The following is a 26,432-nucleotide window of genomic DNA, read 5'->3' on the forward strand; positions in this document are numbered from 1 at the left end:
GGGCAGGTGACAGAGCTCCAGGGAGGAAGGTGGCCCTCTCGGACTCCAGCGTGCTTGAAAACGTGGGGATGGAAGCGGCTTAGGCTGTGAGTTTCTGGAGGGCAAGGGCCTTGTGCAAGGACAAAGTGACTGCCACACTCCAGCTTGCCACAGCCCCACTGGGAGCAGCCCCCACCTGGTGGGCTCAGGTGCCTCTGATCAGCCCCAGCCCTATGCACATACCTGGGGCTTGGGGACCCTGGCTGCTTCTTGCAGGGCAGTGGCCCCAGGCCCCAGGCCCTTCACATTCTAAGGAGAGCTGATTCAACCTTGGGAAGTATATCTCAGCCCAAGGTGGCCAGGGGGCTTCTCTGCTTCTGTCTGGATAAAGCAGTAAAGACCTAGGGACAGAACGGAAGTGGGCTCTACCCCACACTGGTCAGGAACTGCTCTAGACCCTCTCTAGAGGAATCCTTGGATCAGCCAAGTGTGGGTTCTGGAATCTGATGGGCCATCACATCCTCCATTACTTGTCCTCTCCTAAGGCTTTGGAAAAGACCTTGATGCTGAGAAAGGTTGAAGGCAGGAGAAGGGGATGACAGAGGATGAGACGGTTGGATGGCATCACCAACTCAATGGACATTAGTTAGAGCAAGCTTCAGGAGTTGAGAGATGGACAGGGAAGCCTGGTGTGCTGCAGTCCATGGGGTTGCAGAGTTGGACATGACTGAGTGCCTGAACTGAACTGAATTAAGGTTTCTGAGGCCCTCACCTCTGCAAAGAATTGTTAAGTCCTTGGTTTTGTGACCAGGTCTTACCTCTCTCTACCCAGTTCATGGCACACAGTAGCTCCTCAATATTTCTTGAAGGAATTCTGCCCAGAAATGATTGCCACTCTTGCCCAGGGTAGGGAGTGGGGGAGGGGAGGCAGAGGAGGTCAAAGTTCTCTATCCTAAATATTTACCAATACCACCTTTTTTCCTTGAAATCAGTTTTCAAGAGTTGGCCTAAAAGGGGATGCAAGTTTCAAAGTCACGTGGCTACTAGCACCAAAAAGTATTCATCTAGGGACCTCCCTGGTGGTTAAGACTCTGCGCTTCCATCAAGGGGTATGCATGGGTTTGGTCCTTGGTCCTAGTCAGGGAACTTCAGGATCCCACATGCCATGCACACAGTGCTTCCAAAAAAAGTATTCATCTACCCACCAGCCCCAACTCCCCCCTTTTTCACTCAGTTAAGATGGAGGAGGCAGGACATGGTAACATGTGCCCAGCTGTGCATTTCCCCTTCAGTGTACAAATGCAGACAGGATGAGGAACAGGGAGGCAATGGGGGTCTTTAGGATCAGACTTTTCAGACTGGAAGAGACCTTAGCTTATTTAGGCCAACCTTCTCCATTTTCTGCATGCCTGGAGTCAAGGCAGCAAACTGTGGCAAGGTCAAACATGAATTCAGGTTCCATTCCAGCTCAGAGCCTTTTGCCTCACCTCTGTACTACCTATTTTGGCCATAAGGGGGCACTCGTGGGTCCTGGAAAAGATAATATCCAGAAGGGTGCTTACTCATGCTAGTTGGACTTGTGCAGGAGGAAGGCTGGAGCAGGTCATAAAACGAAAATCAATTCTCTCCTGATAAGACTTTCTTGCTGAAACCCGGTTGAGCTTGTATCAACAAACAAGGTCCAGGGTGGGAGTAGCCCTGAAGGCAGATGGGAGCAAACTTACCCCAGGCCTATTTTTCAGCTTCATTACTTCACAGGGTTTATAACCCGCTGCAGAAAATGTTCTTGTGTGTATAATTCAAACAAACTCTGTTTTTCTATTCCCTCGGTTGGTACCCTGTTGGGACAAGCCTGGGCTGATGACAGGCAGCTCCCAGGTGATGACCTCAGGGAAGGCACCAGCAAAAAGAATATGTGTGTGCGGGGGAAGCTCTGACCTGCAGGCCAGATGCACAGGCCAACTGGGAGCAGGGGTGGCCTGGCAGTGGCCCAGTCGGCTCCTTACCCAGGGGCTGACGCCTCTGACACAGCAGGGAGAAAAGAATGACAGGAGAGGGGAGTGAAAGTGCTTCTGTTGCGAAAGCAGCTCCATTTCACAGAGGTCTTGGGGCCCTGCCCAGCACCCCTTCCTCCCCACATCTGATGGCTGGCTCCCTGCACCCAACATTAATCTTCCAACTGAGATACAAAGAGGGGCCAAGGAAGGAGGAGACCCTTGAGCAGGCAGGGGTCTCTCAGCCTTTTGTGATTCTAGGGCCCAAGCTAGGGGCTCCCCTCTAGTTCTCTGCACAGGTTCCCCCGATATTTAATCTGTCCATGCCCTGTATCCGGGCGCACACCTCCGCCTGGCCCTGTCACAACTCCTTCTCTCCCGAGGCCCTTCTTGCCAAAGTTCCAGGCAGCATGAGGCCCAGCAACCTGTGCTGGGGGCAGCCCTTAGGGCACAAGCTGGGCCACCTGGGAAGAAGGGGGAGCAGGAGGGACTCGGAGGAGGGGCGAGCAGCTCTCCGGAACTGTCTGGAGGGTGATGGATACAGAGATCACGTGGGAGGCATCCAGGCTGGACTTGAGGGTCCAGTGTCTTGAGCTGTAGCAGCAGCAAATAGTCAGGCAGCTGAGCCAAGCCGGCCACGACAGACCCGAGCTGGCTTCAGGCCCACCTTCCTGGGCCCCAGGGGCTCCGGTGCCCACGGGAAAAGTTAGGAGGACCTGCTCCTGGATTCTGCTCGTTGGAAGGAACCCTGAGTGTTCAGAGGCCAGCCTCTGAAGTCCCAGCTCCTGGTTGAGTCCCGACCTGCAGAGCCGGGATGGCCTTCAGGTCAGGCCTGTTGGGCAGCCCTTCACCCCAGCCTCTGGTGAAGCAGCCGGATGTCCCCTTCCTGGGCTGAGGCAGGACTCGCTGACTTCAGGGCTCGGAAGGTGGTCACACAAGTGAGTGACCCCGGGGCTCAGACGCTGGTCACGTACATGATCTCGACACGCAGCCGCTTCTCGGGACCATCCGTGTCCTCCGCGGCGAGGCCCTGCTCCGGGGCAGCTTCTGGGGCGGCTCCTTCGGCCTCAGCCCGCGGGCCCTGACGCTCCTTCTTGCCCAGGACACAGAAACTGCTGCCCATGAAGAGGGCGGCCGAGATGAGGAAGAAACTTGACATGGAGAAAACGTAGCTGAAGTCGTCGGTTGCATCCAGGAGGAGTCCTGCGGGCACAGAGAGCAGGTCAGGTCACTGCCCAGGGCTACCGGCCCCCACGCCCCCAAACCGTGTGCTCTGTGAGGGCAGGCGTTCTGTCCCTGCCGCCTCCCCAGCACTGGCTGGTACCTCGTTGGCATTCGTTACGTATGTGTTGAAGGAAAGGAAAGAAAGGCAAACCAGTCCTGGCCAGGGCAGCCAGTCCTCGGGCCGGAAGAGCACTTCAGGGCATGGTTCCTTCACCCTCGGTGGCAGGCGGCCAAGGGCTCAGGGCAGTGGCGTCTGGGTTATCTGCTCAGCCGTGCCCTGGGCCCTCGTCAGCTCTCCCCGCTTGCCAACCCTGGAAAATTCCCTTGAAAACTGGGACTCCCAGTGCCACACTCGGAGGAGGGGAGTCCCCGTCATCTGACTGTGATAAGCACGCTGTCAACTGTTACCCCCCCAAGCCCAGCACCGCAGGCTCCACACACCTCCCCCTTCACTCTGAATGTCACACACTCAGCTCCCAGCACGGCCACTCCAGCGGGTCTCTGCTTCCATATCTGTTTGCTTCCCTTCCAGCACGAAATCATCACCGTGATCGCAAAGATGCCTCTTTGCCCCAGTCCTCGACTCTTCCACCAGAGGCCGAGCCCTGAACGGTGGGGACTAGTGCTCCGTGTTCAGCCCTGCCCGCCCAGTGACTGGCACAGGGGGCGGGACAGTTACAGCAGGTGTTCTCAGCTGTGTTTTGCAGATGACACCGTGGCTCACAGAAGGAACATGACTTGCCCAGGGCCCTCAGGCAGGAAGTTGGAGGAGTAGGATGTTAACAGCAGACATGACACGTACATAGCTTCTACCACATGCCAGGCTCCCTACTGACCTCTTTGCTGCATGACCTGTGATCCCCACAAACAAGCCTACGAGGTAGATTCTATTGTCATCCCCACTTTGCTGATAAGAGAACAGAGGCACAGGAGGGAAGACAACTGGGTAGGTCTGGTACCAAAAGCCTTATTTTTGACTGTTTATACCATGATCGCCAGCTGGGGAACAGGCTGTGGCCAGTCCCCCGAGGTGACTGAGAAAATCACAAAAAGGGGCTTCCCTGGTGGCTCAGGGAGTAAAGAATCCGCCCACAATGCAGAAGACCATGGTTCGATCCCTGGGTAGGGAAGATCCCCTGGAGAAGGGCATAGCAACCCACTCCAGAATTCTTGCTGGGAAAATCCCATGGCCAGAGGGGCCTGGTGGGCTTCAGTCCACGCGGTCACAAAGAGTCAGACACGACTGAAGCGACCTGGCATGCACGCACCCCACCCCAGGCCACCCCCTGCCTGCCCTCCCTTCCCAGGGCCTCACCAGCCAGCGGTGGGGAGATGAGGATGGAGATGCTCTCCAGGACGGTGAAGAGCCCCAGGGCGCTGGGGAACCGGTCCATGGGGACGATGTCCATGAGGACCTGGAAGAGCAGGGCGCCAATGCCGCTCATGGACACGCTGTACGCCAGGCAGTAGCCCACCAGCACCCGGAAATCTGCCGACGCCACGCACACCAGGTTGGTGAGCCCGTTGAGCAGCACCGCCAGGCTGAACAGGTACTTGCGGTGGCCTGCAAACTCCCGGCGGCCCACCACCAGCCCAGCCATGGGCCGCAGGAATATGTTGCTAAAGCCGATGACGGAGATGAGCAGGGCCGCCTTGTGCTCGTCCACCCCGTGCCGAATGGCGTACGGGACCAGGAAGATGTGGGGCAGCGGGAAACCCATGATCATCCAGACAACCCCCAGCGTGTACACGCGGTAGCCCATGCTGTCCCGCAGGACGTCGAAGGCCAGGTGGCGCCGGATGGCCCGGCCACATGCCGCCAGGCAGCCTCGCGAGGGTCTCTTGGAAGGCGAGGGGAGGCCTTCTCTGGCCTCCGGGGTCATCCTGGCAGGCACGGGCCTCACGACGGCCCCGCAGACACAGCAGTGGAGAAGGACTCCGCCGAAGATGAGGAAGGTGCCCCGCCACCCCAGGTCCTCCAGGAGGTAACGGGAGAGCAGCGGCCAGAGTGTGATGCCCAGTGAGACGCCTGCCGAGGCCAGTGCGTTGGCCAGCACCCGCCAGCGGGTGAAGTACAGTCCCAGCACGGTGATGCTCGACTGAAAGCTGAAACACATGCCCAGGCCTGCGGAGGGAGAGGAGGGGACCAGCTCCAGGGCGCACCCGGCGTGGGGACCCCGGGGTCACGTCCCGGGTCTGTCGTCCTTCTGTTCCAGCCCAGACCCACTTCCAGGTGCCCAGGGGTTTCAGACGGAATCAGCCCACCGCACCACCTCCCTGGAAGCATCTCCCCTCCCAAGGCTGCCGGGTTGGGGGGGGGGACCACCTGTTCCCACGGGCAAGGCACCAGGGGATTTTCAAACACCTAAATCGGGTGAAGTCTCTCCCCTGCTTAACACCTTCCAGAGATTTCCCTTCACATGGAGGAAAACAGCCAAAGTATTTACTATGCCCTGGAAGGCTCAACACGGGCTGGCCCCTGGCCACCTCTGGGTGCCATCTCAGGCCACTCGCCATGATAAAGCCCCATCAGTTTTTCTCTTCTTCTAGACACCAAGCTCCCACTACTGGACATGTGCAGCTGCTGTTCCGTCTGCCTGGAATACCCTCCCCCAGACTCGCACTCCTAACAGCTCAAATGCCACGGCCCTACCTACTCTATGCACAGCTGGACGTAGGGGAAGCTCACCACCGCGCCCCCGACCACTTGCCTCAGAGTGGCTCTCGGGTCCCCCACTGTGCCGCTGCATTCCCTCGACCGTCTACCCTCCCTCACTCTCAGGTGACCCCCAAGCCTTCCTCTGTGCACCCCAACCCCTCTCCCACCACACCCAGCTGACCAACTTTCCTTCCCATGGGTGGCAATGGACAGTCCGTGCTCCCAGTCAAGGGCGCTCCTCCACTTCCTCCCTGCATCCTGTCTGCTCAAGGCAGGTCCCTCCAGCAACTTCCCTCTCCCAGCCACATGCATTTTCTCCTCTTTCCTATTAATAGATCATTCTCCTCCTGTGATTTCTTCCATGAAAACAAAACTCTCTCTTGACCCCAGTCTCTTCTGGATACCGGCCCACGTCTCTGCTCCCTTATATTAAAATTTCTTGGAAATCCTATCTCCATGGTCTTCAATTTCCTCCTTCCTGTCCTTTCTTTTTTTTCGGCCATAATGCATGGCTTGTGGGATGGCAGTTTTCCAGCCAACTCGGGCCATGGCAGTGAAAGCCCAGAATCGTCCTAGGCCACCAGGCAACTCCCCTGTTATTCTCTTTCGAACAAATCAGACTTTCACCCTTACCTCTGCTCCAGAATTATCAAGGCTGCTGCCCTCCACATTACAAAGCCACAGATGGAGTCTGATGCCCGCTCAATCTGATCCATCAGTGGCTTCACGGTCCCTCCCTCCTCCTCCTCCTCCAGCACTTTCCCCACTTCCTTCGTCAAGAAACCACTCTCCTGGTTCTCATTCTACCTCTCTGTGACTTCTTCCTGCCTAGGCCAGGAACCACTTGGAGTGTCCATGTCCTGGGCCCCAGAACTCAGTTCCTTATCATCCCTCCTCCCTCGTTCTCTTAGTGACAGCAGGGTGATAGCCTCATCTCAAGACCTGAATACCAGGGGTCTCAGGACTCCCCAGCTGGCCACTCCGGCTCAGGGCCAGACCGGGTGTGCCCCAACCTGAGCTTCCCACCTGCCCTTGAACCTGCTCTTCCCCATCGTAGTCAGTGGCCATTCCACCTGTGGAATCACCCTTGGCTCTTGGGTCATTCTGGTGTCCTTCTGTACTTCGCCTGCAATCCTGATCGAGACCCCTCCCCACTGCCTCCATCATACCACCCTGGTCTAAGGCTGTAGCTACTTCCTGGCTGGATGAGGACCATTCCCCTACCTGTTCTTTGCTCCCAGCCTAGCCCCCAACGGTGTGCTCACACCACCACAGCTAGGGTACTGCCTGCATGCATGCTTGCTAAGTTGTTTCAGTCGTGTCCGACTCTTTGGGACCCTATGGACTGTAGCCCACCAGGCTCCTCTGCCCATGGGATTCTCCAGGTGAGAATACTGGAGTGGGTTGCCGTGCCCTCCTCCAGGGGATCTTCCCCACCCAGGGACTGAATCCACGTCTCTGACGTCTTGTGCACTGGCAGCCGGGTTTTTTACCACTAGCACCACCTGGAAAGCCGCCAGGGTAGTACCTGCTGCTGCTGCTAAGTCACTTCAGTCGTGTTTGACTCTGTGCGACCCCATAGACGGCAGCCCACCAGGCTCTGCCATCCCTGGGATTCTCCAGGCAAGAACACTGGAGTGGGTTGCCATTTCCTTCTCCAATGTGTGAAAGTGAAAAGTGAAAGTGAAGTCGCTCAGTCTTGTCCGACTAGTAGCGACCCCATGGACTGTGGCCCACCAGGCTCCTCTGTTCATGGGATTTTTCTAGGCAAGAGTACTGGAGTGGCTTGCCATTGCCTTCTCCGGGGTAGTACCTAGCTCTTCACAAAAAGTGGCCAGATGATGTCCCTCTGCCCAAACCCCTCACAGGGCTTCCCATCTCACTACAAAGCCTTTGAGGAACTAAACCCTATCTGGCCTTCTCCCCTGCTGCCATGCCCCGCCCCCTTGACCTTTGTTCATGGGCTTCTACCCTATTGGGCTTCCCTGGTGGCTCAGCTGGTAAAGAATCTACCCGCAGAGTGCGAGACCTGCAGTGCAGGAGACCTGGGTTCGATCCCTGGGTTGGGAAGATCCCCTTCAGACGGGAACGGCAACCCACTCCAGTATTCTGGCCTGGAGAATTTCATCCCTATCGGTGTCCTCACTGCTCCAAGAGCATTCCTGGGCCTTTGGTCTTGCCGCTCCTTCTGGAATGTCCTTCCCCGGGAGCCTGGTAGCAGATGCCTCACCTTCTTCTGGCCAAATGTCACCTCCTCTGCAAGGCCTTCCCTGACAGCTCTGCTGAAAGCAGCAAGCTCGGACTTCCCTGGTGGTCAGAGTTAAAAGACTCCACGCTTCCACTGCAGGGGGCACGGGTTCCACCCCTGGTCCGGGAACCAAGATCCGACAAGCCTCAGGCACAGCAAAAAAAAAAAAGCAGCAACCTCCCCCAACCCTGCTGCATCTTTTGCACTGGCTGTTTTATTATTCCACCTCTTTACTTGTCTAATCTCTGCCCAACCCCACCCGAACGAGGACACTATGGCATCAGCTGTCCTGTCTTCTTGGGCACTTGTCAGGACTGACCCTCGTTACTTATCTGTTCATTGTTCCTCTGCCTCGAGTGGCTGTGAGCAGCCCCAGAAGATTCGGAGCTTTGCCTGCCCTGTTCACCACGCCAGGCCCTTTCCAGTCTCATACCCAGCACCTACCCAGTAACTCCTGAAATGGAATGACACTCACCTGTGATGAACCCTGCTGTGAGGTAGAGCTGGCCGAGCGTGCCGCAGAAGGAGCCGGCCACCAGGCCCAGGCTGGCCAGCACGCCGCCCAGTATCATTGTCACTCTGCAGCCAAAGCGTCCCACCAGGATACTACACAGGGGGCCTGTGGGGAGGGGGCAGGCGGCAGGTGACAGCTGAATGGGTCAGACGGAGGGAGAGAACGGGCTTGGGAGGGGGTTCCAGGAGCAACGAGCAGGTGGCTTAAAGGCTTCCCTGGGGGGCTCGGTGGTAAAGAATCCGCCTGCCAATGCAGGAGACATGGGTTCGATCCCTGATCCGGGAAGATCCCATGTGCCGTGGAGCAATGAAGCCCATGCACCACACTACAGAGTGATGACCCTGGGCTCTACGGCCCGGGAGCCTCAACTACCAAAGCCAATGTACCCTAGAGCCTGTGCTCCACGACCAGAGAAGCCACTGCATTGAGAAGCCCGCACACAGCAGTTAGAGAGGAGCCCCCACTCGCTACAGCTAGAGAAAAGCCTGCATAGCAACGAAGACAGCACAGCCAAAAATGAATAATAAATGCGTGCGTGCTGTCACTCAGTCGTGTCTGACTCTTTGCAACCTATGAACTGTAGCCTGCCAGGCTCCTCTGTCCATGGGATTTTCCAGGCAAGAAAACTGGAGTGGGCCAACATGTCCTTCTCCAGGGGATCTTCCTGACCCAGGGATCGAACCTGGATCTGCTGTATCTCCTGCATCGGCAGGTGGATTTTTTACCACTGAACCACCCGGGAAAGCCCTCAATTTAAAAAAAAAAAGAAAGGCACAAGGCACAAGCCCTGGAACACACAAGCCTGGGTTCTGAGACCCACCCTGCTAAAGACTGGCTACAGGCTGAGCAAGGCCAGTCCCTTTCTAGGCCTTGGCTTCCTCCTGCAGAGACTGAGGGGTCAGGCTGGGTGATGTCTGAGCAGCTGTGAAGTGAGGTGCTGCAAATATTCAGTTTGACCCTGACCAGGATCCCCAGAGGTACAGACTAAGGCCCTTCACTGCACTGACTGGAGGCCACATCCATCTGAGTGAAATTGTGACCTAGGTGGGTGCCCCTCGCAGGGGTGGGTCTCAGCGGACCACAGTCCCAGGGCAGCTACATCATGGTGAGCACCTCCAGTCCCCGTTCCCCTCTTCCCCCACCCTCAGGAGGACTGGCTGCAGCCCTCCCACCATCCTTCAACCTGTTCAGGGTGGGCAACCCGAAGCCTTGGGCTGCCCTGCACCCCCTTGCTCCAGCCTCTGGAGAAAAGTGTGTGGGGTACCTTCTCCCCTCCCCCATTCCCTCCAGCCACCACCAAAGTCTTGCATCACTAGATGTTTGGCTTCTGGTGGAGAAGGACCTGTCTTCCCCCACCTCTACCCTGAGCTGCTTTCTCATCAGTGCAGACCCAGAGTAGAAGTGAGCCAGTCCTAGCAGGCTGCTCCTTGACACCTCACAGGGCCCCATTTACCAAATACCTTGCCCCGACCCGCCCTCCCAAATACACACAGTAGAGTTTCTCCAGAGTTAACTCTCCCAGAGGGCAGCCAAAGGGACAGAGAAAGTGTGTGTGCACATGCAATGTGAGTCTGGGTGCTTGGTGTGGAGAGAGGATGTGTGGGTGTGAGCCAGTCTGAGTGTGGGAGTAACACAGGAAGTGAGTGGTCCATCCTCAGAGGTAATCAAGGAGAGGCAGCCACAGAGGGAGAGGCAAGGCTTTGAAATGGACATGACTGCTGACCCACACATCTTTCCCAGCCCCATACTTTGACCTGACTTTGGAAAGGTGACATTGGGGAAAGCCCTGAGTCATCGTGTATGGGGCGCGGGCTGGGACGTGTGCCAGCTTAGCTGAGATAGCAGAGGGTGCTGGCGTGGGGCACAGGGAGGCAAATGTTCCCTCTGCATGGGCATGGTTTCTGCCCCAAACTCACTCTACAGCATGGGTAAGGCCTCGGAAACTGTGCTGACTTGTCTTCATCTCTAAGATGTGTGGGTTCAGGGGATACTTAGGATCAAGGACACTTGCAAGTTAAAAATTTCCATAGTACTCTGAATGAGCATGGACTAATGGCATGTGTGTGTGTAAGACAGACATATAGGAGTCCTAGGCCGACTGGAATGTTGGCATGCCTGCTGGGCATGAGTCTAAAGCTGGCTGGGGAGCAGGGTTCCCACTGAATGCCCGGTTCCTAGTCCCTGGCCCAGACCCCTCTCCAGTTGCAGAGAAGGAACCATCTGAGATTCACACTTCTGCCCATGCTTGTTGGCTGAAAGGTTGTACGGTCTGTGCCAGGCCTGGCCTTGCTCCTTGCCCCGAGCCCATGCCCCAGGCAGCAGGTTCGGGGTCATGTCAGTGAAGGTAGCTTCTCTCCCAGTCTGACTTCCCTCCCAGTGCCAGTGGAGGGCGGGGAGACAGGCCAACGGGCTGGGAGAGCCCAGCGGGCTGTCAAGTCAAGCCCCCCTCCCAGAGGTCACTGCCCATGGAGTCCCCCTGGAGAGCTCCCAGGAGCTGGGGGGCAGGCCTGCGAGCCCAAGGCTATCATGGAGAACCCACCTGGGCCCCTTCTCTTTCCCTGGGGTCAAGGTGAGCCCTTCACATCCCTGGAGAAGCCGACCAGGAACTGAGGGGACTGCCCTCCATCTCCGCAGCCCCCTGCTTCCTGGTGAGAGATGGGGTTCTTGCTCTGCCCCCCTCTTGCTTCTGGGGTCCTTCTCCAGCTCCCCAGTTCCTGTCCTGAAGCCCGGTTCCTGTCCTGAAGTTCCGAGAGATCACCCCGTGGGAAGCCTCGCTGTTCTGTGCCAAGTGCCCCCGCACTCTTACGGTCTGGCTCGATCCTCCCACGCTCATCAGGAGGACCGGCTTTACATCGTAGGGGTCTCCCTGCCCTGTGCCCCTCCCCAGCCCAGTCCAGCTCAGCCCAGCCCCACAGGATCCTGGGCGGGGAAACTGGCCCTGCTGAAATCAAGATGACATCCCAGGAATTCACAGCACCAGGCGAGACCTGTGGCCCCAGAGAGAGGGACCGGAGGCCAGAGACGTTGTGGCTTGCTCCCTTCCCTCCCGAGCTCTTTCTCATCTCTCCCCTCACCCCAGCCCACGCCCAGTCCCTCCCCGCCCTGCTCACCTCCTGCATGAAGCATGGCTGTCAGGATGGAGGGGAACCAGGAAGTCTCGCTGTTGCTGGCCTGGAACTCACGCTGCAGTTCGGTGAAGAAGATGCCGATGCAGGTGGGGAAGCCCAGGGTGAGGCCCTGCGTCACCACGGAGGCCAGCAGCACCACCCAGGCCCAGCAGCCCTCGGAGCGCTCCAAGGCCTGGGGCATCCTCAGCTACGAGTGCTGTGGCCACAGCCTGACTGTCACCCGGGTCGCCTGGGGAAGGGACAGAAGGAAGCTGCCAGACGGCCTTGGCCCCCCTGCTGCCGTCCCTGGGCGGCTGGACCCATTCCTTCCTCTCGCCCTGGCACCAGGTATGGCAGAGGGGCGCCGCCCCATGGGAGGTGGCCAGAGGCCCACGCACTGGCCTTGGCATCGCCTTTCCCCTACTTCTCAGAGCCAGCCTGGCAGGAGGGACAGGAGGGGCCGGCAGGTGAGCCACTGTGGGCCCTGGGCAGGCGGGAGGCGGAATGCTTTCTAGCTGTGCCATCATCCAGGGGTCAGCAGATGGGGCTGCCCGGCCCAGCCGCGGCCGCGAACCGCCGGTAGACGGAACGGCCGCCTGGAGCCGCTCAGTCCCGGAGCCACAGGCACACAGGGACCCCTCTCCAAACGTCTTGACCAGCCTTCCTGCTTCCAGCACCCCAGGCACAGGCAGGCTCACCGTTAGAGCCGCGGTGACGGCCCGGGGAGGCAGCGGGCGGGGGCCGCCGAGCGGGCAGCCGCTGCACCAAGTGCCACCCCGCAGAGGCCGAGCGCGGAGCCCGAGTCTCCCTGCAGCAGCGCTCACCGCCAAGGGGCCACACACAGACCCACAGAGAGGCCCGTCCCTGCGCGGGCTTCCCTGAACATAGCACACACACACACACCACCACACAACACACACACACGGCACACACACAGCACACACCACATACCACACACACACACACACCACATACCACATAACTCACACATATAACACACACCACACATAACACACATAAAACACAACACACCACACATACAACACACAGTCACACACAATTGTATATAAAGGTGCAAAAGCACACACAAATACAAATAGATACAACACCCGTGCACACACAGTCACACAAGAGTGTGTAGAAAGATACCCATTCACACAGATGGGCACACTTACACACACAGACATGCACTTATGCAGGTACACACGCAGACACATAGACACACACCACATAGGCAGAGAGAAACACACGGGACCACCCAGGCACACAGAGTTACATGCAGACCCACACTTACACACAGAAAAACCCAGAGACATGCAGAAACACACAGTCACACGTTCGGGAGGGCACAGACACGCAGAGAGATGCACATGCTCAGACATACATGCATGCAGAGGCACACCTACAGAGACACACTCAGGCAAGCAGAGACAGACAGACACATCCTACACAGACAAATGGACACACACACACAAAGAGGGTCACATGCTACGCAGAGAAACACACACCCCTCACATCCTTGGCTCAGTCCTACCTTGGTTCCTCGCCACCACCAGGGTCACCGCCCCCATCACAGAAGCTCCCTTATCCAGGTCTCGATGCCCAGCCCCCTCCCCAAATGCAAAGCCCTTTTCCAGTCCCCTCCATCCTGATTCTCCCCTGCTCCCTGGCCCGCAGGGGCCCCGACCTCACCCACTCCAGGCAGTGGGAGCAGTCTCGGTGAAACCAGCCATCCCAGGAGCTCCTGTTCCCACAGCCTCCCTCCTTTCTGCCCCAGGCCCTGAAGATCCAAGGAAACTCAGGAAACTATCAGAAATACGAAACCCCTCTTCCTGCCCAGCCCAGCACCCTACACCTTCCCCCCAGGCCCTGGAGCTTCAACACAGACCCAAGCAGGATCCAGCCTAACTGCCTCCTTCCTGGGCTCCAACCCCTAACCCTTCTCCAGCACAGGCGTCTTCCCTCCCCAGAGGACCCCCAGGGGCCCTGCCACGATGAGTAGCCCATTCATCCTGGCCTGGGAGAGTGAGTGGCTGTGTGAGTGTGAGTGTGTGTGTGTGACCTTGAGTCCTGCACGTGGGCTGGGAACACCTCCCGCCCTCCTGGCTCCTGCATGTGACTCTAGCCCTAGAGATCCCCCAGCCCTGATTCTCCCGGCTCGGCCCCAAGCTTGGGGGCAAACCTCAGATCCTCCTCCTCACCCCTACAGGATTTCTATTCCCTCAGCAAGTAGAAAGGCCATGGATGCCACCTGATCCCGCCCGTGAATGTCAAGTCTCCCCACCCTGCTCCAGTGCTCACCCCTCCTCCACACACCTCAGCCTCTCCGTCTTCCTGGACCTGCCACTTTCCACCTTCCTCCCAGAAGGGCCATCAGCCTTCTCTCCGGCTGGTCCCTCACCACGGGGCCCAGCCCCGGCACCCCCATGCCGCCTCCGAGCCGTCTCTGACCAGAGGTGGCAGGGAGAAGGCAGACGGGAGAGGAGACACGTGGGGGCCCCCAACCCCCTGCCCGGCTCTGGTCCACTCTCCTTCGCCCTTGCCTGCTGCCCCTCCACGCAGAGGCCTCTGGTGCCCTTATCAGCGGTTAGTCCTCTGAGCCTCCCCTCCAGTGAACTCTGTCCAGAATTCTGACCTTCACCCTGCACCTACCCTCCCTCGGAACCTTTCAGTGGAGCTGGTTTCTCCTCCCTCCAGGCCTCAGGGGACAATCAAGAGCCCAGGAAACCCTAAGCACCTTTGCTCTCTCTTTACCCTGGCCTCCCTCTAGGAGCTGGCTTGCAGACTTCAGCCTTCTCCAAGGAGGCTGTGCCCTCCCATACAGTCCCCATAAACTCCCAGGTCACACGCATAGCTTTTCTCTCCTGTTGGTCCTCCAGCACCCCCTCCCCGAGCCAGCTGGTCCCTCCTCAGGAACTTGGTTGCCGAGATTCCAAAATTCTCAGCCAGAGAGAAGTCCAGTCGGTCCTTCAAGAGTCAGCCCCAGTGGCATCTCCAGGAAGCTATGCTGACCTCCAGCTCTAAGGCCCTTTCCTGTACTTCTCTCCTTAATAGTGGTTTTCACACCAAACTGGAGTGGATCCTTCCGTGTTTATCGCTGTCACCTGCACTTCTCCTCCCACTTCTATCTACACTGTGAGCAGGGAGGGACTTGTTCACAGCCGCCCACCCAGCCTCCACCTGAGCACAAAATGTAGTATCAACGTGACTCACCTGTGTTCCCCGGGGGGGCAGGCAAGCCCAGGAACAAGGGTGAGCTGGTTTCCGGGCAGGCAGGTCCATTCCAGAAGGCTCAAGCGGAACAGAGCGGCAGTGTGGGCTCTGGTTCCGCCTCTGCCCCAGCAGAGAAGCCGTCTTCCCTTTGTACCTGGAACCAGGAGTCATGGTCACCCACTGGCATGCAGTTGGGGCAAGGAAGGAGACAGGGCTGGAGATGCTTCACTCTCACTTTCCGGGACTGAAGGTGAGCAGCTTGCCACAGGAGCTGCTGCCCAGACAGAACAACTGTCTTCATGCCCAGGTGACCCAAAGCTGGCTGTGTGGATGGACGTTCAGATGACATCTCCTGTGCTTCTCCCATGACACATAGTGCCCTGTCTGTTTTTTAGGGCTTCCCATCTTATGCCAGGAGACCGGCCAGGCCCTCAGAATCCATCCCCGTGCCCCACCCCGAGCTTGTAGGTACAGGCAAAAAAGGGCAGTGATGCTCTCACGCAGCGGTCTGGGGTTAGGGTCCTGGTGTGCAAGGGCCTCCCCCTGGACCTCTGCTCTCTTCTCCTGGCGGAAAAGCTGGTGAGAGGATAACAAGGAACCATCAGCTTTACCAACAGCGGAAGGATGGCCAGACCCTGGAGACCCCCCTCCCTCCCCAGGCGCCACATCAGGCAGGATGCCAAGCTGAAGCCCAGGGCAGAGGACAGGCAGGAGTGAGATTCCTGCCGGAGAAGGGGGCAGCACGAGCCAGCCTGAGCTTGGGGTGGACAAGCCCTCAAATTCCTGGACCTGGCAGGAGCCCAGGGAAGGAAGAAGGCGGTTCCAGAGGTGGGCCAGCTGGAGCCGGTCACCTTCCTCCCTTCTCTGCCTCCAGAGGTGCCCCCACCATCCAGACAGGGGCCCCGGTTGACCACGGCCTGGAAAGGGGATGGGCGAGGCAACGGGAACCTCATGACCTCTTGCCACCCTGGCACATTCTCTGCCGTCCGGATCAGTTTCCACAGGGCTTGCTTCCCACCCTCCCCCTCTCGGCGGATCTCCTCTGGGTGGGGCTTCTGGGTCGTCCAGGCGGCGTCCCCCGTGGAGGTTTCAGCCCACGCCTTGGGTAGTGCCTGTCCCCTCACCCGCCAGGCCGTGGGTGTCCCCGGCAATCCCAGGCTGAAGCGGCACGCGGGACCCAGACACGGAGCTCTTCTGGATCCTCACCCCCAACCGGCTGGGAAAGGGCCCCCGAGGTCCCCGGCGGGGCGGGTCCGCGACGACGCCCACGGGGACCCCAGCGAGGGAAGACACCTCGGGGGCCGTGGGGGGGCCCGGGGAGCCTGCTCACCGGCTCGCACGGGCCCGACGGAGGGGCGGCTCCACTCCCGCCGAGCGCGGCTTCCTGCGGCCCGGCCCGCCCGCGGAGGAGGCGGCAGGACGCCGGGCGGCAGCGGGGACCGAGGGGCGGGCGCAGGGCGCGGGTGGGCGGAACCACCTCCGCGTCTCCGGGAGCCGGGCGGGAGGCCTCGGGGCCAGGCCCGGGGGAGCGGGGAGGCGGGGGCGGCAGGCACCCCTGCTTGCAACCTCGCCCGCTCCTCGGAGTGGACCGGACCACTCCAGCAGCCCCGGCCCGGCTCCCCGCGCCTAAGGGCGCATCGGTATGTAATTAACAAGTAATTGGCGTAGCCCACCTGCTCACTATCCAGCTTCTTGATTTTCCCGCCCTGATTCCAGGGCCCCAGGAATGGAAGGCAGAAAGCATGGGGTAAGAGAGGGCACCTCCCAGCGGCAGTCGCGTGGGCAGCCAGGGTGCAGGGTTCCTTCTTGGGAGGCTCTAGCTTCCTCTCAGTGAAAACCTAGAGCTTTGAAGGCCACATCCAGGGGAGGCCGGGCAGGCAGCTGTCCCGGAGCAGAGAAGAGGGTGGATCCCCTCAGCCCTGGGAGCGGGTCAGAGGGCCCCCACCTTCTCCGCTCGAGCTCCTCTCCCACCTAGCCAAGCTTTGATATGTATTGTTTACAATGTATAGTTAGTGTGAAGAAGGAATTCATAGTGCCTGGACTCCATCTTAGGCCTGTTTATGCTGATCATGCTCAGCCACCTTTCCAGTGGACTCTGAACTCTGTGTTTAGTGCCTATGAAAACAACAGAAGGATAAGACCCCCTCCAGACAGGGGAACCTTGAAGATCGTACTAGGTTACTCATCACCTAAGAGAAAACATACACTAATCACCCCTTCCTCCATACAGGCCGTAAATTCTTCTGTATCTATCGGAGTGTAACCTCGGGCTTATTGATTATTGGCTAACTGTTTGACTGTTTGAGCACACGAGCACACAGCACGTGAATGATGGGGTTACTGGGGTAGTGTTTTCCTTGGTTTATGTAAGTCTCATGGAATTTGGAGTGGTGGGTTCAGACACGTACACATGGGGTATAAAAGATTCTCACAAATGTTGGTCGGGGTCCTTGGCTAAGAGGAGACTCTGCCTTGGCCCCACCGGTGTCATAAACTGCACTTCACTGTCTGCATTGTCCTTCTGAGTGAGTTTGTTTCCCGGAACGCGTGGCTACAACAAGTGCAAACTTACAGGAATCAAGATGGTGTGGTACCACTGGGTAGACGCATAGATCAGTAAAATCGAATTGAGAATAAGCCCTTACATTTACAGTCAGTTAATTTTCCGTCAGGGTGCTGAGACATAGGGTGGGAAGAATAGTCTTTTCAGCAAACAGTGCTAGATAGCTGCATGTAAAAGAATGCGGTTGGATTCCTACCTCATACCGTTTAAAAAACAAAACACAACACAACACTAAAACTATAAAAATTCTTAGAAGAAAGCATAGCAGTAATTCTTTATGACCTTGGATCAGGCAATGGGTTCTTCTTCGACACTACACCAAAAGCACAAGTGACAAAGGAAAAAAAAACACATAAATTGGATGGCATAAAAATTAAAAATGTCTGGACTTCCCTGAGGGTCTAAGACTGTGCTTCCACTGTAGTAGCCATGGGTTTGATCCCTGGTCAAGATCCCTACATTCTGCGTGGTGCAGCCCAAAAACTAAAAACATTTGTGCACTAAAGGACACCATCAGGAAAGTGAAGAGATAACTCAGAATGGGAGAAAATATTTGCAAATCATATATTTGATAAGAGGCCTGCACTGAGAATATATAAAGAACTCTCACAACTCAACCATAAAAAGACAAATAATTTTTACAAATACTTTTTACAAACAGTAAAAAGCCAAATAATTCCATTCAAAATGGGTGAAATATATGAATAGATATTTCTCCAAAGAAGATATGCGAATGGCCAACAAGCCCATTGAAAAAATACTCAACATTATTCATCAGGGGAAATGCAAACCAAACCCTCAATGAGATAGGACTTCCCACCCACTGGGTAGCTTAACTTCTGGGTGAATGAGGTAAGAGATACTGTATCGCGTTGTGAGTCATATCTTAGACATCTGTGCGTGTGGTTCTTTTTCTTGGCAACAGTGCTGGGATTGCTTCTTACTTGGGGGATATTTATCTTAGCCTGAGGTTCCCTGGATACAAACCTTGGGAAGAGGGGATTAAGGTTTATCGCATGGTCCCAAAGGGATGGTCTCAGGCTTTGAGAGGTCCTGTGTGGGGGACACAGAGGGTCACACTCCAGGGCCTACGCCATCCGGATACCCCTTATCTCAGCCTGGCCCAGTGCTGGGTGGCAGGGAGACAGGAGGGGAGGGGCAGGGCACAGTCATTCCAAGTGTCACACACACACACACACACACACAAATGACGTGGCCGCAGAGAATACAGAAAACTACTTAGGACCCAGTAGGACCGAGACGGGGGAGACTCAACTTCTCTTAGACTTTGAGCCTCTTTCTGTGCTCCTTGGAACGCATTAGCGTTCTAAACGACACGGGCGTCAAGATCGTTGCAAAGCCGACCAGAACAATGGGTGGTGGCCAATTCCCGGAAATCCCCACCTCTACCCCAAAATAGTTGGAATAATCCTCCTATTTGTTAGAAATTACCAACCTATAAAAATGAACAACCCATACACCAGAACCACTCCCACCTTCTGAGAGGGACCTCTGTCTATGGAACGTGTATTTCTCTAAATAAGCTCGCTTCCGCTTTACTATGGCTTGTTTTCTGCACAAAGTCGAGGACTCTCACTTGGCGCCCTGTCCCAGGAATCTCACCCGAAACCTAGAACTTGACTATACCTACCCTGGGTGCTCAGAACAGGCTGGGTGTAGCTCTCCACCCCATTTGTGGGTACTCTGGCCCTACCCAGGGACTCAATGCCCAGGGACTTCCTGGAGGCTCTTTCCCTCTCTGGAAAAATCAAACGAGGTTTCCCAGGACCCCACTGTCCTCTGGGAAGCCTCACTCTAATCTTCCACCTCTGTTCAACAAGGTGAGACTCAGAGCTGTGGGCAAACCCCCTCCACCATCCCAAACTCTGGGCACTTCTTCAGAATAAAGCTCCCACCACGTTGGGGCATAGTCACTGTGGCTGCAGAGCTCAGAACTAGGTCTGTGACTCCCACAGGTCATCCCGGCAGCCTTCCTCTGTGACTCTGTGCCCCAAGGGTTGGTCTGAGGGTGCAGCCTGGTCACCAGGCCCAGTTTTGTTAGAGCATATCACAGCTGTAAAATGAGGAGTGGGCAACCAGGGACTCAGAGAAGCAAACCGAGGCATCTGCTCAAAGAGAGAGGGAGGCAGCTGCTCAGAGTCATAAACCTGTAGGAGTTAACTCTAAGTAGTCAGTAGTGGGGTTCCCTGGTGGCTCAGTGGTAAAGAATCGCCAGCTAGTGCAAGAGACGTGGGTTGGATCCCTGGCTCTGGGAAGATCCCCTGGAGAAGGAAATGGCAACCCACTCCAGTATTCTTGCCTGGAGAATCCCATGGACAGTAAAGCCTGGCGGGCTACAGTCTATGGGGTCGCAAAGAGGTGGACACAACTTAGTGACTAAACAATTAGTATTGACTAACGCTTGATAGTATATTAAAAAGCAGAGACATTACTTTGCCGACCAAGGTCCGTCTAGTCAAGGCAATGGTTTTTCCCGTGGTCATGTATGGATGTGAGAGTTGGACTGTGAAGAAAGCTGATCGCCGAAGAATCGATGCTTTTGAACTGTGGTGTTGGAGAAGACTCTTGAGAGTCCCTTATACTGCAAGGAGATCCAACCAGTCCATTCTAAAGGAGATCAATCCTGGATGTTCATTGGAGGGACTGATGCTAAAGCTGAAACTGCAATACTTTGGCCACCTCATGCGACGAGTTGACTCACTGGAAAAGACTCTGATGCTGGGAAAGGTTGGGGGCGGGAGGAGAAGGGGACGACGGAGAATGAGATGGCTGGATGGCATCACCGACTCTGTGGACATGAGTTTGAGTGTGCTCCGGGAGTTGGTGATGGACAGGGAGGCCTGGCGTGCTGTGATTCATGGGGTCGCGGAGAGTCGGACACGACTGAGCGACTGAACTGAACTGAACTGAACTGAACGCAATTGCCACACATCACTAAGAATAACAACCATGTTCTACTGATGATCTGCCAACCCCGCCTGAGATTTTGCATCTGCATGGTTGTTCCCATTCCCTGAAAGTCCTGATGATCCTTTTTTTTAAAAAAAAAAAAATGTGGTCAGCCCTTGGTTGACTTGCACGTATCAGCTTAGAAGCCCCTGCCTCCAGGAAGGCCTCCCAGACCTCCCATGTTAAGGCCCTAATCCTGCTGAGTGTTGTGTGTCTCCCACACTAAGTTCCCTGAGCCTTAGGGAACTTTCTTGCCCAGTTGATCAACATTGCCCCAGCCCTTAACACAGGGTGTACCATAGAATAATAATAACTGTAATGATAAAGGTCACCATGTATGGAGGAGGTTCTAAGTACTGTTCAGATACTACCTCAATGGCTTAGTGAAGGAATGGAGTATTGCCCGCCCCAAGCCAGTCCCTCATTCCATATATATACATATGGCCACACTATGCGCCATGGGGGATCTTAGTTCTCCAACCAGGGATCAAACCCATGCCCCCTGCATTGGGAGTCTTAACCACTGGACCACCAGGGAAGTCCTTAAAAATATTTTAATTACTGGGAAGCTCCAGGATGGGATGCTGGTCCCCCTTCCCCTCTCTCCGAGTCTTGGCCTGTGTCTGTGACCCTGTGGTGTCCTTGGCATGGACAGAGTGCCCTCTGCTGGGTTAGTGGGGACAGTCCATCCAGGCTCTTCTGGACGCTGCTGGCACTGGGCCCCTGGGCACCTTCCTATTCGCAGGCCCCTCCCCTACTCCACCAGCTCTGTCCCTTTTCTGCCTTCTGCTTGTCACCCCCTGCCTGTCACCCTCCTCTGCCTTCCTGCCCTCCTCTGCCAGGGCCTGTATCAACTTGTCAGCTGCCCCCAGAGGCCTGGGCCATGCCACTCAGCTCGCCATTTCCCCCAAAGAGCCTCCTAAACGTAAATCTGAGGGGCCAATCTCTCCCAGGACTGACCATAGCTGGAGACCTAATGTTGGGGTACCTAGTACCCTGGCCTCCCCTCCACTCCAACCCCCTCACTCTGAGTCCTCTCTTCTCCAGCTTTTTCCTTCTCTCTCTCTCTTTTTTTTTTTGGCTGCACTGCAAGGCAGATGGAACTTCCCTGACTAGGGATTGAACTTGTGCCCCCACAATGGGGACCCAGAGTCTTAGCTCCTGCACCACCGGGGAAGTTCTCCTTTTGCCTTTCTTACCCAGAGTCTCTCCTCCACACCACCCCTGTCTCTGGAGCTCCAAGCCCTTCTCCTTGAGATTTTCTCACTGTCACCGGAACTGAGCCTGTCCCCACACTGCCCACAGCAGCTTCCTCTTCAGACCAGGTCCTTCCTCTGTTCTCTGACTCCATCCCATCCGGGGCCTACTTCCCTCCCCTTGGCTTTCATCTCCATGTCCAGCTGAACTTAATTCTACTGCCTCTTCCATCTGAGATCTTGCTCAGATGTCTTATCTCTTCCTGAAGCTGGGGCCCCTTCAGGCCCACACAGCTCACACTCTGAGCCTTGACAACTCTCTCTCCTCAGCCTCTCTGCCTGAAATGGCAGAATCATCTTCCAAAACCTTCCCCGCTTTGGGGACTTCCTTGGCTGCCCAGTGGTTAAGACTCCCTGCTTCCAACGCAGGGGGCCTGGGTTTGATCCCTAGTCAGGGAACTAAGATCCCACATGCCCCGTGGTGCAGCCAACAACAACAAAAAAGACACCTCACTTTTCAGGGCTGCACTGGAAGGCCACGCCAACTTTGAGTTCACAGGACACTCTGCCAGCACCCTGGCAGGCTCTGCTCTGCACACTCATTTCCCAGTACTCCAGCCCACGCACCTGACAGCTGGCCCTGGGGATTCGCCTCCTCACCCATTCCCACCCCATGTGCGTTTCTGCCCTCAGATGTCACTCCTCGAGCCCTCACTTCACACCCAACACCCCCCTTCCTCTTGGGGAGCCCATGGTTCTCCCTGCCCGGGCTGCCCTGATACGCTCAAAACTGTCCATTTAAAAACAAACTGGGTGGGGACTTCCCTGGGGGTCCAGTGGTGAAGAATCCACCTTGCAATGCAGGGGACACGATTTCAGTTCCTGGTCAGGAAACTAAGATCCCACATGCTGCGTGCAGGTCAAAGAAGCCTACTGAAGCCAAAACTAAATAAATATTAAAACAACAACAACAACAACAACAACCTGGATGGGAAGGGGAAGCTTCTCTGGTGGCTCAGTGGTAAAGAATCCACCTGCCAACTCAGGAGACATGGGTTTGATTCCTGGGCAGGAAGATCCCATGTCCACAGAGCCTGTGCTATCTGTAACAAGAGAAGCCACCGCAATGAGAAGCCCTCCTATCACATCTAGAGAGTAGACCCTGCACAGCACAATTAGAGAAAAGCCCCTACAGCAGCGAAGACCCAGCACAGCCAAAATAAATAAATAAAACTAAAAAAACAAAACAAAACTGGGGGGACTTCCTTGGTGGTCCAGTAGTTGAGACTATAATCTCCCAATGCATTCAGCCCAGGTTTGATCCCTGGTCAGTGAACTAGATCCTACATGATGCAACTAAGACCCAGGGCAGTCAAAGAAATGAAAAAGATTCTGCAAGTAGTGTGGCAGCACAGCAAAAAAAAAAAATCATGCCGTTTCCCTGAAGGCCCACCTCCCTCTGGGGTGGCCAGAGCACGCCGGAACCAAGTGCATGTTTTTCTGGTTCCCTGTGGCCCGCCGGTCCCATCCCTCCTTTGCTCTAGCCACCTGCCTGCTTTCTCATCTCTCTGCTTTCCCATCACTCTGGATAACCCCTCAGCTTGCAAGGATGAAGGCCAAGTGACACCCCCTCTGGAACATCCTGGTGGCCCCAGATAGGCTCAGCTTTCCAAGAACCTGGGGGAGCTGTCTTCTTCGGTATCTCCAGCTCCTGGAAGAGCACCGAGCCAAACACTCAGCAGGTGTGTTGGTTTCCTGTGGCTGTCACACAAAGGACCACAAATGAGGGCGTGAGGGGGCGCTTCAGGGCGGGGGTGGAAGGCCAAGGCAACAGAATTGTATTCTCTCCCCATTCTGGAGGCCAGAGGTCTGAGATCAAGATGCTTGGCAGGGTCAGCTCCCTCCGAAGGCTCCGAAAGGGAGTCCAGCCCACACCTTCCTCTCGAATTCTGGTGGCTGCTGGCAATCCTTGGCTTGCAGCTGCATCCCTCTGTCTTTGTTCCATCTTCTCTCTGTATCTGAATGTCTCCATGTCTCCGTTTTCTCCTCTTATGAGGACACTAGGCTTTGGATTACGGTCCACCCTACTTCAGTATGTGTGTGCGTGTGCTCAATCATGTCCGACTCTTGAAACCCTGTGGACTGTAGCCTGCCAGGCTCCTCTGTCCGTGGGATTCTCCAGGCAAGACTACTGGAGTGGGTTGCCATTTCCTTCTCCAGGGATTGAACCCGTGTCTCTTGCATTGGCAGGTGGATTCTTTACCATTGCGCCACGTGGGAGGCCCTCTACAGTATGACCCTCTCTTAACTAATGACAACTGCAGAAACCTGTTTCTAGAGAAAGTCACATCCTAAGGTTCTGCATGGACATGAACTTGGGGGAGACTCTATTCAACCCAGCTCAGGTGCCCAGTGGGCATTTGTGGCTTGATGGAGACACCCATCCTTGGGATGCAGTCCTAGGTCCACCTCTTCTGAGGGGTCTTCCATCGTGTTCCTAAGCTGCCCTCTCCCCTGACCCTTATTCTTCCCTTGGAAACTGTGGCTTTTTTTTTTTTTTTAGCATTTCCTGCTAAATCTAGAATTTCTGCTGGGCACAGATCTACGCAGAGAAATTTCAGATTGTCATGCAGGCAGGCTGTTGTGTGAGACTCGCATTCAAGCAAGCTCGAGCCTCTCCTAAAATGAAACCAGAACAAAAATCTACCCTCCTTCTCTTCATACCCGCCTCGGGCTCCCGCCCCCACCCCTCCATAGCCTGACGCCTCCACTCCCCCTCCTCTCTCTAAGGCAAACTTCTGCCCCACTCACCATTCCCACCCCATGAGCTCACATCCAATGAGCACGTCTAGTCCCAATCTGCCTGAAGCATCAGGCCACACTGGGCCCTCCCTCCTTGAAATCAGCTCTGTCTTTGGTTTGTGGAACATCTCTCTCTCCTGGGCTTCCTCTCGTGTCTCTGGCCACCTGTAATGTTTGCTCTTGACCTATGTTTCTGTTTGTCTGTGTGTTTGGATGCACTGAACAGCACATGGGATGGTAGATTCCCGACTAATGTTCGAACCCACACCCCCTGCATTGGAATCATGGCGTCTTAACCACTGGGCCACCAGGGCAGTCCCTGCTCTGTCTGTCTTTTATTCCTCTGAGGCATTTTATTTGTATACAGTCCATCCCTAAGAAAAGAATCCAAGGATTTTTTCCCTCCTGTACGTTTTCGAGCTCCGAGAGTTGGTGATGGACAGGGAGGCCTGGCGTGCTGTGATTCATGGGGTCGCGGAGAGTCGGACACGACTGAGCGACTGAACTGAACTGAACTGAACGTTTTCGTCTTGCTTCTTCACGGTCCATGATGCCAGCTGAGGTTGTCAGGACAATGTCAGGACAAATCGACGAGATGAGAGCAGGTTATTCTGCCATTCTTCTAGATCTTTGAGGTGCACATCAAATCTGGGGCTGATCACCCCACGCTTATTCAGCCTGCAGGTGAGGTTCACAGCAACTTTCCCAGCCTGCGATCATCGATGATGTCTAATTCGCCAGTGTAACCATGCTTCGTCATCACAGTTAGAAACCTGACGATGACTTTGGAGCACGGCCTAACAAGCACCTGGAGTTTGCTCCCCTTTTTGGTATTGTTGATACGCTTCAGTGCATCAGTCGGGACATTTATGAGCATCATTCTGGCAGCACAGAAAGACGGCGGAAAAAGCTCTTCCTTTCTTTTTTAAAATGTTTATTCATTTATTTATTTTGGCTGTGGATCTTCAGTTGTGGCATGTGGGATCCAGGTTCCTGACCAGGAGATCCAACCCAGGCACCCTGCATAGGAAGTGTAGCATCTTAGCCACCGGGCCACCAGCGAAGTGCCTGCACTTGACCTTTGAATGGCAGAGTCCCCCAGGCTCTGACCTTCACCTCTCCTCTCCTCACCCCAGCTGTAGCTCCCACCACCACCTTTATCCTGACCCCTCCACATGTTCTATATTCAGCCCAGATATCCAACCTGGCGCCTTCACTCGTGTGCCCCAGTGACCCTGAAGCCCAACATCAGCCAGAACTTGCCATCAGCACCAGCACCCATTGCCCCTGGTGTGGCCACAAGGCCCCTCAAAGCCTGTCCCTTAGTTTATTCAGCTTTTCGCCTGAAGCATCAGTGTACATACACACCTCTGACAATGGAGCGTTGTGGGCACGTGGGCATGATTGTTCTGAGCTCACGGACAGTTGGCATCAATGCCATCTCCCTCTGGTCCAGCCAGTAAGTTCTGGACATGGGAAACCCCTGTCTGGGGTGAGATGAGTGAAGAAGCACTTTCCTGGAATTCACAATTTACAGGGACACCAGCAAAACTCAGTAAACAAGATAAATAGCAAGAACTTCCCTGGTGATCTAGTGGTTAAGAATCTGCTTGCCAACTCAGGGGATACAAGTTCGACCCCTGGACTGGGAAGACCCCACATGCCGCAGGGCGGCTAAGCCCATGAGCCTCCGCTGAGTACCAGGAGAAGCCGTCTAAATGAGAAGCCCGTGCACGGAAACTAGAGTAGCCCCCTGCTCGCTGCAACTAGAGAAAGCCTGTGTGCAGCGACAAGGCCCCAGTGCAGCCAAGAATATAAACACACAAAAAATTCTTAACATACATACATAATAATCTAACAGTAATTTAAAGGTAATATTTTTAGAAAATCAGACCAATAATGTATGCCCAATGGGGACTTCCCTGGTGGTCCGGTGGTTAAGACTCCGAGCTCTCGATGCAGC

The 26,432-nt window shown here is 55.8% G+C and overlaps 1 protein-coding gene and 1 pseudogene across 2 annotated transcripts; both read right to left on the reverse strand.

Annotated features, from left to right (window-relative positions):
* Positions 1-1,285: 1,285 nt before the first annotated feature.
* SLC16A5 (solute carrier family 16 member 5) lies at positions 1,286-11,954 on the reverse strand. Its single transcript, XM_055408632.2, has 4 exons — positions 11,729-11,954; positions 8,580-8,723; positions 4,513-5,322; positions 1,286-3,176 (listed from the first exon to the last, which is right to left on the reverse strand). The coding sequence occupies exons 1-4, from the start codon at positions 11,925-11,927 to the stop codon at positions 2,929-2,931; spliced, it is 1,401 nt and encodes a 466-aa protein (XP_055264607.2). The 5' UTR covers positions 11,928-11,954; the 3' UTR covers positions 1,286-2,928.
* On the reverse strand, positions 11,815-18,598 carry LOC148774783 (uncharacterized; annotated as a pseudogene). The gene is made up of 5 exons (XR_016035598.1): positions 18,594-18,598; positions 16,269-16,564; positions 15,439-15,514; positions 14,939-15,092; positions 11,815-11,975 (listed from the first exon to the last, which is right to left on the reverse strand). The product of XR_016035598.1 is annotated as an uncharacterized LOC148774783 (transcript).
* Between the last annotated feature and the right edge of the window lie 7,834 nt (positions 18,599-26,432).

The sequence above is a fragment of the Moschus berezovskii genome, chromosome 20, assembly GCF_049115385.1.
Source record: "Moschus berezovskii isolate FMDL1 chromosome 20, NW_MosBer_1.0, whole genome shotgun sequence".
Classification (NCBI taxonomy): Eukaryota; Metazoa; Chordata; class Mammalia; order Artiodactyla; family Moschidae; genus Moschus; species Moschus berezovskii.